This window comes from Streptopelia decaocto (genome assembly GCF_964273445.1).
Source record: "Streptopelia decaocto genome assembly, chromosome: 22".
Lineage (NCBI taxonomy): Eukaryota > Metazoa > Chordata > Aves > Columbiformes > Columbidae > Streptopelia > Streptopelia decaocto.
Genome location: NC_138677.1, coordinates 6,871,394 through 6,886,103, shown reverse-complemented (window position 1 = coordinate 6,886,103; position 14,710 = coordinate 6,871,394). Strand labels below are relative to the sequence as shown.

General features: G+C 49.2%; 1 protein-coding gene across 4 annotated transcripts in view; it reads left to right on the top strand.

Annotated features, from left to right (window-relative positions):
* KANSL1 (KAT8 regulatory NSL complex subunit 1) overlaps positions 1 to 14,710 on the top strand; it is a 71,688-nt gene that overhangs the window by 54,326 nt on the left and 2,652 nt on the right. For 3 of the 4 annotated variants that reach the window (XM_082070609.1, XM_082070608.1, XM_082070610.1), the window contains exons 5-14: positions 2,514 to 2,629; positions 4,060 to 4,255; positions 5,707 to 5,872; positions 8,849 to 9,034; positions 9,444 to 9,605; positions 9,941 to 10,092; positions 11,430 to 11,548; positions 12,555 to 12,612; positions 13,221 to 13,333; positions 14,302 to 14,548. In XM_082070609.1, coding sequence (XP_081926735.1) covers positions 2,514 to 2,629; positions 4,060 to 4,255; positions 5,707 to 5,872; positions 8,849 to 9,034; positions 9,444 to 9,605; positions 9,941 to 10,092; positions 11,430 to 11,548; positions 12,555 to 12,612; positions 13,221 to 13,333; positions 14,302 to 14,548 — 1,515 coding nt within the window. The remainder of the gene's footprint in view (positions 1 to 2,513; positions 2,630 to 4,059; positions 4,256 to 5,706; positions 5,873 to 8,848; positions 9,035 to 9,443; positions 9,606 to 9,940; positions 10,093 to 11,429; positions 11,549 to 12,554; positions 12,613 to 13,220; positions 13,334 to 14,301; positions 14,549 to 14,710) is intronic. The other variant, XM_082070611.1, reaches the window with a different exon arrangement.

Below are 14,710 nucleotides of genomic sequence, written 5' to 3'. Positions count from 1 at the left end.
CCCAGCTCCTCTTTGGCTCTCATCTCCTCATGGGTACCTCCCTCGGCTGGTGTGAGTGCAGGATACGTGTTCTTGGGCATCAGCTTGATATGTGCGACGTGGCTAATAATCCCTAGGAGGAACTAATCCTGTGGGCAGTGGGGGGATTGGCTCTGCAAAGAAGGCCTGGGAAGGTCTCTTGAGAACTGAAAGCTCAGTGTACAAATAAGATGGGGATAACACGAAGCTGTGAGGAGGTAACTTGGCTGTTGACGTTGGTTTGTTGCTTGTATTGCTAGTCTGATAAGGGGGGCACACTTAAAAATGTTAATAGCAAATGAGGTAAGATATTGATGGAGTGTCTTGATAAGGCTTTTTCCTGTGTTAGGGGTTTTTATCTAGTAATAGGTGAAGTTCTGAACCTGTCTGGTTTTGTTTGGGTTATTTGGGAATACAGGGGACATTCCTGGGGTTGGGTCATGACTGCCTGCCAGTGCATGGCTTCTTTACTGCCCTGATTGCCCCTGGTAGTCTGCAGGCTCCTGGTTTAATGTGCAACAAGCAGGTGTGCTAAAGCTGAAGCTTTGACACCCTCTAGAAGAGTCCTGAGGATCCTAAAGACCTGGGCTTCCAGACACCAGGCATACCCAAAGCACAGATCAGAGCTCAGTCTGGAGCTGGTGTGACGAACCCTCTGGATCCTGGCCAGGCAGCACAGCCCTGGGCGAGCGCTCTGCTCTGAACACCGCAGATGTTGCAGTCCTGCTTGTTCCTCTGTTCCTCATGGTAGAGCCGTGTTAGGGTACACCCAGCTTCAGAGTGATAAGGTGAGCCTGGGCTGGTTCTGATAAAAGCAGACTTTGGACTGATGCTTTCCAGCGCCTCCACAGGAAGCAGAGGGGTGACCCTCTATTCCTGTCTGAGCCAGAGACAGCTCTTGGAGAGAGGTTCTTCCTTTAAGACCCTTTCTGGAGAAGAAAATAAATACCTTATTTCAAAAGAGCTTCTGAGTCATGTGTACCCGCCCTCCTGAGCCGTGGGTGCCTCTGGCCAAGGCCTTGCCAAGCCTCTGGAAACCAGAGGGAGAACGTTGAGCTCCTGCGCTTCACCTTGCCAGGGTGCTGCATTGTGCTTGCGTGAACTGATCTCACCCCCACGTCTGTGCGCTCAGACCAGGCCGAGCGTCAGAGACAAACGTGTCCGTCTGGTCCTGTCCCTGCTCCCCGTCCCACCGGAGAAACTTCTGTATTTTAGCAGAAGTGTAGAAAACCCAGCAAAGTTCCTCAAACAGGCAACAGACAGAAATTGTCTGTGTCATTAGAAATTGCTCTTCCCTTGGTGAGTCAGGTCTCTGCTATTCTGGAAACCATGAGCCCAGCACCGCCACAGCCGAATTTTAGTTGTTCATTTGGTTCACGGAGTGACTGCAGGGAAGATTCTAATTGATGCTGTACTCGTGCTTTTGAGATGGACTATGTGACGAGCAGGGGAACTGATGGATTGAACACCTATGTAGATAAGTCAGACCTTTTATTTTGTCTTTTTTTACTACTACTTGAAATGCGCCACTGCCCTTGCTCACACAAAGGGGGAAACCCACCTAGAGGGACATTGTCAGTGAGCGCAGGAAGTGCTGCACGAGTGAAGGAGTGAAGTTTCACCCCGGGAAGGAGGAGCATGTCTGCAAACAAAACAGGGCTGCAAGGATGAGACTGGGGTGATGAGTCCCAGGGGTATGAACATGCTGGAGCCGTGGAATGTCGTTGGCAGGAGGTCCAAAACAAATGTGTCCTTGGAAGCTGTGGTGACAGTGGTCATCCCCTCCGCCTTGAGGCCACTTGCAGGGCAGGGGCAGATGTGCAGTAACTGCTGCTCACTGCAGAGCGAGGAGCTTTGTGTTTCAGACGTAAGGCAGAAGGGACTGGGGAGCTCTGTGTCTTGAGCTTAGCTTTTGGTTACTTTCCTTTGACAAAGCTCTGTTTCCAGCTTTGTGTTTATCAGGCAGTTTTAGCTTTATAAAGTACTGTTTGGACCATGTTTGCACAGGTATTTAGCTAAAACGCAAATTCAGTTTTGCAAGTCTCTTCTCCACTCCCTCTTCTCCTATTTTCCCCCAAAATGCTTAGACAGAGCTTGCAGCTGTGTCGCTTAGAGCACAGCACCAAACTTAAGAAGGCGCCTGCAAGATATGCAGGTGGTTATGCACTTGTTTGCACTATTGAGACAAAATGCTAAAATCTCCTTAAAGACATCAGCCTTTCATGCTCCTTAGTGGTTGCCTGAGGGGAATTTAAGTCCGTCCTTTCTTGCACTGAAAGCTCTGTTGTGCATCCACACTCTGGCCAGAACTGCTCCTAAGAAGTCCTTACATCTCCAGTCTCCCGTTCACATTGTGACTTCCAAACCCTTGTTTTGAAGTCCTGCATGGAAACATGGCTACAGCACAGAGTCCTCGACTAGAAACTGAGAGTAAGGAAGTTGTGGCTATGTAAGAAGTGCTTTTTACATGTTTGATCTTTCTCATCCTTCCTTAGAGTGTTTCGGGATCCCAGCCGCTAGACGTCTTGGGTGTTTCTACTGCAAATACTCCTGAGCCCCATCCAACCAAGCCCTGTGGAGCACCGAGACCCGTCAATGGCGTTGTTAACACGTAAGCTGCTTACATATTATGGGAAGAGCTTCATTTTTGTGATCTTGAGAAAGTCCCATTGGAAAACAGCCTGTAACACGCTGGTTGGTAGGAACTGGGTTGGTAATGGTATGAATGGTTTATTTCTGAAAAAAGTACAGTAGTAGATCATGCTTGGAAACATTGTGAAAGAAATTGCTTGCTTGAGGTTTTCTGCTGCATTGTTTTTCTGAAAATGGTATTAAACTGAGCTGTGTTTACATGAACAAGCCCTGCAGGCAACCATTGAATGAGCCTGTTCAAAACTGTTTCTTTATGGGTATTTTTAATACATTTGCAGATTGTATGTTCCAAAGGTACTAGTGGCCCACTTGCATTTATTTTGCAGAAGTGTCTGTAACCACTGTCTCACTTTTCTGGAGGTACTGAGGAACCCAAATCCCATTGATTTTGGGAGTAAGACTTTCTAAATTCTTTGTTTCTCCAGGCTTTTTTTCGTTGAGAAGGCCTTTCAGTGGGTAAATGAAAACAAGTGAAAGAAATTCTCATGTGGTACAGGATGATTTTAGGGTTGATCCACTTGAGAAATCCTTGAACACATGGTGCTTCGAAGTTCTGGTGGTGGCTGGAGAAGCATTGCCAGCACCGTGCACTTGCTTAGTACCTTGTGGAGGGAGAGATGCTGCAGCATGAGCACGCGTAGGGAGCACCGGTTGACTAGTTGCTGCTGAAGCACTGCGGTCTGTGGCAGAGCCCTGGTGTGTCTGTAGCCTTTGAACTGCAGAGCCTCAGGCCACAGGACTCTAATGTTTTGCATTTTTAGAAATGAAGCAGTTGTCAAATATGCATGAAAGTGTTCTGTAGTTGAGGAGCTGTGCTGGTAGGTGGCATGTGTATTGATGCCATGGTAGGGCAGGGTTACTGCGTGTGGATGGGAAAGCCCTTTGTAGAACAGAAAGGTTAATGTTAACATCCTGCTGAGAGTTGTTATAGGTATAGTTCTCAAATATTAATCAAGTTTACAACAAAGTTAAATATTTTTTCTAGAAAATTATATGTTCTTGGTCTTGTGCTCTCTGGATTTAGACTCAGGAGAACCTGTTGTCTTCAGATGCCCTGAACTGTAATTCTGGGGGAAGCTGAATTCTAGGATTAAAGCTGTTCAGGTCTAGAGTGGCTTTTGGTCTTGCTCTGTGTCCAGCTTTAGGTGCCGCTTTTTGTTCAGAACTTCCAAAGGTAATTTGTCAAAGCTTCAGTAGTGAGTGTGGAAAGTGGCGAAAGTAAAAGCAAAAATTAGAGTTGGCTTAATAAAAGCTATTGCCTCGTGAAATTGCAATGCTTTGAACTCAGCTTAGTGTGTTTGCTAAGGTCTGAACCATGAACCTGGCCAGTACTGCTGGGTAGTATGGGGTGTCTGAATGAATAACGCTGTGTTTCTCTTCTTGGGAAAGTCTTCAGCCCGGCCTGGCAGAACGTGCTCAGGGAGATGGCCAAGAAGCTGAGGAACTCTTGCATAAAAAGCAACGACTGAACATGGTTTCTTCCTCTTCGGACGGAACGTGTGTAGCAGCGCGCACTCGCCCGGTGCTGAGCTGTAAGAAGAGACGGCTTGTTCGACCCAGCAGCATTATGCCCCTTTCCAAAAAGGTTAGTGCTGTTTGGTTTTACGATGCAGTATCTAGCTGAAGCTCCACACCAAAAAGCCTGGTGAGGTACTGATGCGTTGGTCCGCTGTGCTTTTTGCTCTTGCATGAAGAGGTGTCCCTGCAGATAGCAAAACCAAACAAACCAAACTTTCTAACGTAAGCTGCCTTGGCTGCCATTTAAAGTTATTACCAGTAGTCCAAGTCCTAGTGTAAACTGGCCAGCTCCCCTCATCGCTTCAGAAGCTTTCCCTGAAGTGCGAATGTTGATGTGCTAACTCTCAATGTGGTCACCTCTGCCCTAAACATGCCTCAAGTCTTTCTCGTTTTGCACACAGGACGTTTTTTTTTGGATCTTGTACTTTTTTGTTGTTGTTTTCATCTCTGTTTGATGCACACATTTCTTGTAATATGTGCCCAAAACTGGGTGCAGCCCTCCAGCTAACGTTAGCAATGCCGAGCAGAGCGGCAGGATTATCTCCTGTGTCTTGCACGGCCATCCTGATAGTAAAGCCCCGCAGGGTGTTAATTCTCTGTAATGGTCTGACACTGCTGATTCGTGTTCATTTTCTGATCCATAACACCCACCAGATCCTCTGGGCAGAACTGCTGCTCAGTTGCCTTTTCACTGGGCACTGAAGCGTCCACTTGTTGCATTTGCCTTCAGTTAATTACATTTGATTTATTTTAGACCTCTTCTCTTAATTTGTAACTATGAGTGGAATTCCAGCTCTTTCCTTCAAGGTGCTTGCAGCCCTTCCCAGTTCTAATGTTGTTTCTAGGGCTTAAGGGTATTATCTCTTCCATCATTCAAGTCATTAATGGAAATTATTTGAATAATACTAGACCCAGAACAGACTTGTGCAGAATCTGATTTGATACATCCTTGCATTTTGACAGGGAATCATAGGTTACTGTCTCTGTAACGGATTCACATCTAGTTGTGCATCTGCCTGCAGTGGTTTCACACAAATGAAGTACATATGAAGTCTATAAATCTGTGAATTGAAAGTCTGTCTAGGAAAGAAACAAAGTTGAAAAACCATCCTTTTTCACTCTGTAAAGATGTCCCTGTAAGTGTCAGCTCTTGGCATGTAGTGATGGTTCTCTGACCCATCTGAACTCAACACGGCTTTTTTCCCTCTCTGACAACTGAATTCTGCTGCCTCTGTTTTTGAAAGTGAGGTTTCAACCTAGATAAAATAAAACACCCTTAGTCAAATTTAGTAGATGTTAAACTTTCTGTGCTGCTGAGTAGTGGTTTTCAGTTGTGTTTATGCCAATTAAAGTGTCCCTTTATGAGCTGAGACTAAATGAACAGGTGTTTTACAAGGTATTTTAAAAAAATCAGCCTTTAGGATGTTTTTCATGAGCTGTCAAAGGGGAGTGTGTGAAAAGAGCCCTTAGATACATCGACCTCTGATGTATTAAAATTATTCTCTTTCGTGTTTCCAGGTCCATCGTAATAGCCTGGCACGATGCAGCTGTGATGTGAACCCTTCATGTGCTCTGTGTGGCACTCGAAGCTCAACAGCTCTGGAAATCCAGTATGACGCCCCGTTGCTGGAGCGCCTGTCCCAGCTGGACTCCTGTATTCACCCTGTCCTGTCGTTCCCAGATGGTGAGCGCAGCCCCCGCGGAGCTGCCAGGGCTGCTGGCAAACGGGGTCCCGGGGTGGGTTACGGGACACGCTCGGACGTGCTCCAGAGCCTGCTCCTCCATCCTGGGCTTCAGAGGAGCTGCGGGTCTGCTTGAGTACAACCAAGCTTGTTCATCTGCAAGTGTTTTTAGGAGCAGAGCATGTACTTAAGTGGAAGGGTTCAGGAAAGCGTTATACCTGGAGTCTGCTCTGAATGTGTATTATGGGAACCTGACCTGGAACTTCACTCGGGATGAAGAAACCAAGCAGTCCCTGGGAGGCTGTACTGGGACCTGGGTCTTAGGCTGGTGTCTTGGTTGCTATAAACCACTTGAGAAATACTTGATTTCACAGAGTTTATTCATCTGTGTAAAATTATTTGTGGATTGGTTTAAGTCACAGGAAATTTTTTTGACCTTGTAAGGAATTGTAGATTATATTCTGTGGTTCACCCGGTACAGAAAGAAGGGACGTTCTGGGTAAGACACTCAGATTCCCTGTGTTACGGTATCAGAGTGGTTAAGAGGAATAACTAACCAACCCTGACTGTGGGGTATTCACGAGTTTCGTGTATAGGGACTTTTCCCAAGGGAAAATAAGTAGTTTCCAGAGTCTTTTGCTTCCTGAGCTACCAAAGTAAATACAAAGCATGTTCTTTGACCAAGAACTATCGACTTGCATGTGGTTGGTGTCCATCTGTTGCCTTTTTTCCTCTGATCACAAAATACAGGTCTACAAATGATAGGAACTGGTACTTTTATCAGGAGAGCCAGGCAGTAAATAGATCATAGTGGTTCCTTTCCTTGGTGTAGGAACTGTGGCTGCTTGAGGTGCAGAACACCATGGGAATGCTGGGAGGAAAGTGTGTGTCCTGCTTCCCGGGAGGATGTAAAGTGATTGGTCCGGGTTAAGGCACTGGGCTAATGTGTGTGTTCGGCTTTAAATCCCAGCTTTGCACAAACTTGATGTGACATTAGGAAATGCATGGGGTGTCTGGGAACAATTAATCTGGCATCGTTCACTAGCGCTATATTTAAAACAGACTAAAATAGTAAATTGGTTCTATTTTTAACACTAAATCCCCCCACCCTAAAGATACATCTCTGTTAAGGAATGCTAAAGGAACTAAACACACTGAACTCCCGAAGCAGAGATGTATTTCACAGCACTTGTAATCCACTGTCTATAGTGTTAAATGTAATATCCCAAGAAGCGGTGAGAAAACCTGTTGTGCACTATTGCAGCATGACCACCAAGCAGATTACCTCATCCCATATTCACTTTCCATTTTCTTAGGGTCAGTTGCAGCTAGCTCACATGGTAAAAGATCTGTTCTGGCTGCGTGAGAGTAAAACCTTTGTTTTTAAAGCTACATGGTATAAAGCTTAAAACAGCTATACAGAAATAGCCATTCCCTTCCTCCCTCCTAGAGGCAATGACAGATTAACTTTGATTATTCACTAATGCTTAATGTAGTTTTGCTAGGGTTGCTTTTTGAGGGTGGGGATACTTCTCTACCCAAACATAAAGCCAGGTAGTGTGTTCAGGTAGGGGAAGTGCTCTGTCTGATGTTAGTCTGCATCGAGGTGTCTGTGAGTATTAATCCAGGTTGCTGTCAGTGCTCCCACATGATCGTTTTGGGAGGCTCACCTTGAAAGCAAACTGCCTGGCTTCTGGAGGAGCCGGTGAGGCTGTTAGAGGAGCCTGGCCCTGGAGCTGTGGGCAGTGCCGACCTCCACTTTGAGCCTGTCTCTCCGGGCTTCTCCGGGGCCAGCAGCCGGGGATCTGCGGTGCAGTCTGCGGGGGCAAAACTGACAGGTGCCACAGGAGGAAAAAGATCATTTATTCTTCTGGGAAGCGAGGCATAGGCATCGCAGCTTTTAACCCGTTGTACTTGGGCTTTTTGAGTGCTTTGTTGTTGTTGTTGTGTTGTTTTGTTTTCTGGTTCATCTGGTTTCTCGCTGGGAATTTTCAGATGATGTAATAACCTTGTTGGGAGGATGAGGCCGGGGCGCCCAGCTCATTGTGGTTGCCATCTGCTGGTCCCTGGGAGGCCTGCAGTGCTCAGAGGAGGAGGAGGAAGCGTCACAGTGTCACTTGCTGCACAGATTCTGGTGCAAACAGTGCTGACAGCAGCACAGTGGCAAATCAGCAAATAACACACTTTCTGCTGACAGCGTTTTGTCTTGCAGTGTTCCCCTGCTGTCAACCTGTCCCCCCCTCCTTCCACAGATGTAGGGGCTGCTGGGATGGGGGGAATTTAGAGGAGAAAGCAAAAGGTAGCAAAGAGAAGAGGCCGTTTTCCCAAAGTCAGACCAACCACTTCAGCGCAGTGGTGTTGCAGCTTTGCTGGCAACATCCTAGAAGGACTGACTTGGCCCCTCTCTGTTTTTTGGGACATGTCTCCACAAAACAGTAGTGGTGGCCAAAAAGCTTCCATGGCTCTGTGATAGCCCTTCCTTAGCAAATGGATGGGGCTAAACCAAAGCTTTAACGATGAAGATACTTTAAATGAAGCTGTCCTGGCTTTTTCCTGAAACATGTTCCCCCTAATAACAGTCGACTGCAGTCCGTGCTCTACCAGCTCTCTCTGTCCCATTCACCTGTCTGGATCTGCTTGGGCTTTCCAGTCCCTGGAACTGGTGAGGAAATTTTGGGGAGGTGTTCAGGTATCAGCCATTGTGAGTACTTCATTCTCCTGTCAGGATATACTTGGACTGTGAATACTGTAAGAATGTGCTTCTCTTAAAGAGCATCAGATTAGAAATGTTGAATCCTAACATGGCAGGTCCTCTCTGAACGTGAGGCGTGCGTTGGCAAGCCTGGGTTTTACAGTCAGTGCCTGTATGTTTGTCCAGGGCTGTTCTTGCTGGTGGGACTGGAAGAGGATTATGGTACTGCAGAGTTCTAGTGCATAATTTAGTTAATTCGAATGCTCTGTTTCCTATCCGTTTGCAGATGTGCCGTCAAGCCTGCACTTCCAGAGCATGTTGAAATCTCAGTGGCAGAACAAACCCTACGAGAAAATGAAACCTCCCAAAAAGCTCTCGCTCAAGCACAGAGCCCCCATGCCTACCAGCAGCCTGTCTGACCCTGCTCGCAAGGACCGTCACAAGCTGGTGAATTCCTTCTTCACTGCAGCCAGTAAGTGTCCTTCCTGCCTCCGCTGTGTGCAGAAACATTGCCCAGTCTTGTACACGACACCTGTGCAATGTGAGAGGAGAGAGGAGGACACCCTTCAAATTAAGCTCTCAGGGATAAGGCCGTGGTATCGCAGACCAGGGCTGGAAGTCGTGTGTGTGCAGGTTGTGAAGCTCAGGCTGGTCCCCGTTTGCAGGGACCTCTTCTCGCTCAGTCTGAGGCTGCGCTCATGCTGGCACAGGCAGTACTACAGCTGGTTCTGCTGTGAGCACTGCTCTCCAGTGCCATGATGGTGTTGAGCCCAGCCTGTCTGGATTTGTGGAGCTGGCGAACTCTGCCCAAGACTCCTGTGCCAACAGAAAGAGAGGTGAAAACTGGAGTTTCATAGCTCTTTCTCTGTTCCCCTCCTCAGAACGTTCACATCAAAAAATCCAACCAGACAAGGCACACAGGCCGCCTTTAGACGATTTTGCGGCCGTGTCCAAGGCCGAGAGAGCGCCAGAGCGCTCGCTTGTCCAGCCTCCTGCCTATGACAAAAAGCGATTGCGAGACTGCTCATCTGAGAGGAGTGAAGGTAGGCTCCCACGGCCAGGTCTCTCAGGGGAAGCTTGGGCTTTGCTGCATATCCAGTCTCTCTCCCCCTTCAGCCTTGTAGAAGGGTGAATGTGCCGCTTCTGAGCCTTGTCACCACTGCAGCAACGCCTCGTGTGCTCTAACTGCTTCTTCCCCCAGGGCCTCCCGAGCTGGCAGCCACCATCAGAAGATGCTTCTGTTTCATGCAAAGTGCTCCTCAGCACTGACCATTTCTGGTGCACATGGTCCTTTTCTATCCACCGCCCTCCCACCCCCTTTGTTTATTTGTTTGTTCACTAACGTCATTCTTCATTTTCTCCCACCCTCCTTGTGTAGTGTTGAAGCATCACACGGATGTCGGTGGCCCAAGCTACTTGTCAGCAGCTGCGACCCCCACACCTCACAGCCCTCTAGCACGGCAATTGTCCGCCTCCTCGGAAGGCTCCGCTCCTGCCAGCACGAATTCACAGGGCACCTCCAGCACAGCTGTAAGTGTCTAGCGCCTTTCTGGAGAGGTTCTGAGCTCAGCTCCATCATAGGGTCTCAGCTTTTGAGCAGTTCAGGCACCAAGGCTTGAGAGTGCTTAGCTTTTCTCTTAGCATGCTGGACCTGCTGGTTCAGCTGATGGTAGGGTTGCTGACCCTCCTTTTTACTCTGTGGGTCTGCTGAGGTTCCTGGATTGCTGTTGGCTGTGCAGAGAGCCAGTCAGCTCAGTAACTGTTGGTAGATGTTCCTGTTCTTGGTGGTCCCCTCGCTTTGCTCCACTGGGGTCTGGGCTCAAGGATCTGAGTCCTGTGTTTGAGCATCCCAGTCTGGCACAGGTTTGAATGTGCTCCCCAACTGGTGGGTCAGGCCTGGCTGTTGACAGTGACACGTTGGGATTTCTTTGCTGCCGTGGCAATAGTTGCTCACCCATTCCATCCTTATTCAGCTTGACAAGAATCCTGGGATTTGGCTGTGGCAGGTCACTGGTGCTTGGGTTCCCACATGTTTTTACACTAAAAGCTGCAGGGATCAAGGGAGATGGAGAACATGGTAAATGGCAGGTGACTCCATTAGGAAAACGGGCTGTTTGCATATCAGGCTAATCCATTGAGGATTCATGTGACTGTGTTGGCAGTGCTGCTGTCACAGGTTTGGGGCAAGTTTTTGGATAGACCAGAGGAGAGCACCCAGGATTCAACCAGGTTTAAATAGATAAGTGTGGAGCTTATTTTTGTCATAGAAAATCTGTTCCAGTCAGAAGTGTGATTCGGATGGAAGCTGTTAGGCTCTTAGTGCAGCTGTCATAACCCGAGATGAACTCGTCTGACTGCTTCATGTTCCTCCTCTGTCACAGTGTCACCTGTGGTGAGTCCAGACTCCTGCAGGGACACAGGCAGGGGGGCTGCTTCCAAACAGAGTGGTTCTTCCCTCTTTCCTGGTGGTTTCCCTACTTCTTTTATGTTGCCATTAGGGAAGTGGATTATATGGGAGACTTCCCTGGGTCAGTTTATCAGCCAGATCAATCTCCTGATCCTCCTGGCTGTGCAGAAGCTGGTGGCTAGAGCTCAGCAGTGGTTGTTCACCTTGGTCCAGTGCCGCACAGGACCAGCGCAGCCCTTGCCCTTGTTTGTACCTTCCGAGCTGAGGATTTTTTATTGGGAAGAGGAATTTCCAGCAAGCAGTAGATGAACTCCATTCTGATGCAAATTGCTGTTGGTTCCGGAGTCTCCATACGTCATAGGAGGCCATTTCATATGAGGCCACATCCTTTTTCTGTCAGTGACTTAACATGACAAAACCTAAAACCTTTTCTCACATTGTTCTCATCTTCATGCTACAGCAGCCCAGGAGGAGGAGAGGCGAAAGTTCATTCGATATTAACAACATTGTCATCCCGATGTCTGTTGCTGCAACAACTCGTGTGGAGAAGCTGCAGTACAAAGAGATCCTCACACCCAGGTACGCGCCGGATCCCTGGGTGTCACGGGATTGTCACGTCCCAGGCTTTTACTGTGTGAATGTACTTCATGCAATCTAAAGTCATCCCGTTGTCCTCTGTCCTGCTGCAAAGCTGCTGGGTATGTGGAGCTGAAGGTCCTGGAGGTTTCCCAGCTCTGCCCGTCCCCAGGCTGGGTGGTGGGTGCCTGGGCTGGGTTAACGCTGCAGCACAGGAGGGCTGGGAGCAGCACTCCCGTGCCTGCGCAGTGGTAGGGGTCACAGGCTTTCTCTGCCCGAGTGGATTGCAAGGAGATGAGCTGTCGGCGCACGTTTGGATGTTCTTGGATTAACACCGTGAATGAGATCAGTTACTGGTTTTCACACCTGAGTGCTTGGTGGGAGCGTGCCAACTTGCTGCAGCACTGTTCCAGCCTCTTCATCCAGACAGTTTCCAGTCCCTCTCTCCCCTCCTGGTTTTCCAGGTCTCTTTCCCACTTACCTCTTTCTTCCTTCTGGTTCTACATACTCTTCCCAGGCCCTGCTCAGAGTGGGGCAGGGAAGGAGCCTGTTGCTGAGCCAGAGGAAGAGGAGGAAATGCTGCAGCATCTGCTCTGCTTCCTCAGCTGTCGACAGGCTTCAGCTGTGCTGCCAGACCAGCACCAGGAGCTGGGCAGGGAGGCAGAAAGGCAGGTCCGCTGGTACCTTCGGTCTCCATTCCTGACCTTCCAACATGGAAGGACATCTGCCTGACCCCCAGCGTTGCGCTCAACAGATGTGAACCCACTGCAAAACAGCTGAGACTGCTCAAAATGGAGCAGGCTGACAGCAGAACAGGAGAAACCGTTGTCTGATAGCACAGGCGGGATTTTGGTAGACAAATATGGTCACTTGGCTTTAAAACTGAGCCTAAGGGTGTTGCTCATTGAGGCAGGCTTGTATTTTCCCCTTCCCGAAAGACAGCCTTAGTGCGTGCGGGGCATGTGAGGCCGGGCTGTGACTGACCCCCCTTGGATGTTGTGTGTTGCAGCTGGCGTGAAGTGGATATCAGCGCTCTGAAAGCAAACCCTGATGAAGACAGTGAGGAGGTAAGAGTTCTGTTCCTGAATTAGCGTGGGATAGGGTTGAGAGCAGCTGAACAATGTCCACGCAAGATGCCAGAAGGAAGTGGGCACAGGTTCCTCAGCAGGGAGGTGTGGAGTCTCTTCCTTTTTCACAACGAAATGGCACAATTGGCCTCGCAGAAACCAGCCTGGTGTTGGTTCCTTCTCAGGAAAGGTGTGATAAGGCAGAGGTTAGATTAACTGGCTGGGTACTGTTGAATCTGAGGTCTCATTGCTGTCCAGAGACCTCTGTGGGCAGCAGTCTTTTTATGGAATAGTCCAATCAGGAAATGGTGACCAGTCATGCCACTGTAGTTATTTTAGCTGAACTGATAATGGTAGTGTTTCCTCAGACCTCTGTGTGAGCACTTCCATTCTGGGCTACGTGGCTTTCATTTGGTTTTTAGTTCTTAATCTCTTCCTAAGCAGTGAAGACTCAGTTTAACAAGGTGCTCTTGCACTCACTGATAACATCTACCTACCTCCAGACAAAAACATGTATTTAAATTCATGCTGTAGCTAATGCTGGAAAAACTACATGTAGGTGCGTTTAGTAGAAGCTCTGACCGAGCCCTATACCCTTCCCTTTCCAGATCGAGGACTTGTCTGATTCGGCCTTCACTGCTCGGCATAGCAAGTGTGAAGAGATGGAGCGAGCGCGGTGGCTCTGGAGCACGAGCGTGCCCCCGCAGCGCCGGGGCAGCAGGTGCGGCGCGGGCGAGGGCTGCACCCGCCGCGCGCGGGTGTCGAGGGGCGCGCTGGGTTTCTCTGGCCAAAGTGTTATTCCCGTCAGTGGGATGCTCTTGGAAGCACGTTGTGGAGGCTGACCGTACATGTCATTGTCTTTGTGACCTGCTCCAGCAGATCTGCTGAGCCTCCTGTGGTCTTCCTGCCTTGTTTATGTAACTGATTGGTTTAGTTTCCTCTAGCAGCTTTTAAATTGCATCTTGATTCAGCACATGGATTCTGTCTAGCTTGCTGCAGGTATAGGTGCTCTATTAGTCTAATTTGGGCTGGGTTTGTGTGTTCTGGTGAACATTTTGGCCAAGGTAGATTTTGGAATCTGGTCCTTGACAGTCTTTGATTGCCACTTGCTGTTGGAATTCATCTTAAAGAGCTGCACACAGATGTGGGGACTCCAGTCAGGTTTCTCTGCAGCCTGTGGGTCTTTTATCTGGGAACCTGTGTAGGAGCTCACACTCTCTGTAATTCTTGGTTCAAATTTTCTGAAGCCCAGGGGTTTTACAGGGCTCGTCCTATGCCCAACTGTTAAACTTGCTGCATTTGCAGCGTTACTGATTCCCTGTGCTCGGTTCTTGAACTGCCTGGTGTCACGTCATATGTGGATTGTGGAAGCGCTTGGAGAAACTGATTTTGAAGTGTCTGATTTCATAGGGTGGCTTCTCATTGTGGTGTTTATGCAACACTTGCAGCATGTGAGATGTGTGGGACACGTAACCTTTGGAGAGCAGCGCCAGTGTTGCAAAGCTGCTTTGAGACAGTGGAGATGGGACGAAGATGAGACTGGAGGAGTTAAACCTCGGGGCTGCGGTTCCCCGTCGTACGGCGGCTCCCGAGCGGGGGGTGGAGCCGATCACAGGGTGCTCTGGGCCCTGTGCCAGTGAGAGCGCAGCTGGCACTGGAAGCAGCGCTCTCAGATGTGTTCTGTCTCAGGTCTTACAGATCAACAGACGGACGGACGACCCCCCAGCTGGGGAACCCCTTGACTCCCCAGCCAGCGTCCCCTGACATGGGCAACTGCCACTCCCATTCGGAGCTGCCCCACACCCACTCGCCGCGCAGCCCCATCAGCCCCGAACTGCTCTCTGCCCCTTTCACCCCGCTGTCCCGTGACTCCATGCGGCTCCTGTCCAGCGAGGACACCCGGTGCTCCACGCCCGAGTCCGGCCTTGACGAGCAGGTGGGTGCTGGCTCCGGTCGTGGCCGCTTGCTCTGGTTTTGCTCCTGGAGGCTGGCAGGAAGGTCCAAGTGCTGCCTGTCACTGTCACCACAGTGACTGCTGCGGATGGGTGTAAAGGTAAATCTGATGCTCAAACTTTTATCCTCACTGTGGGGAGACAGC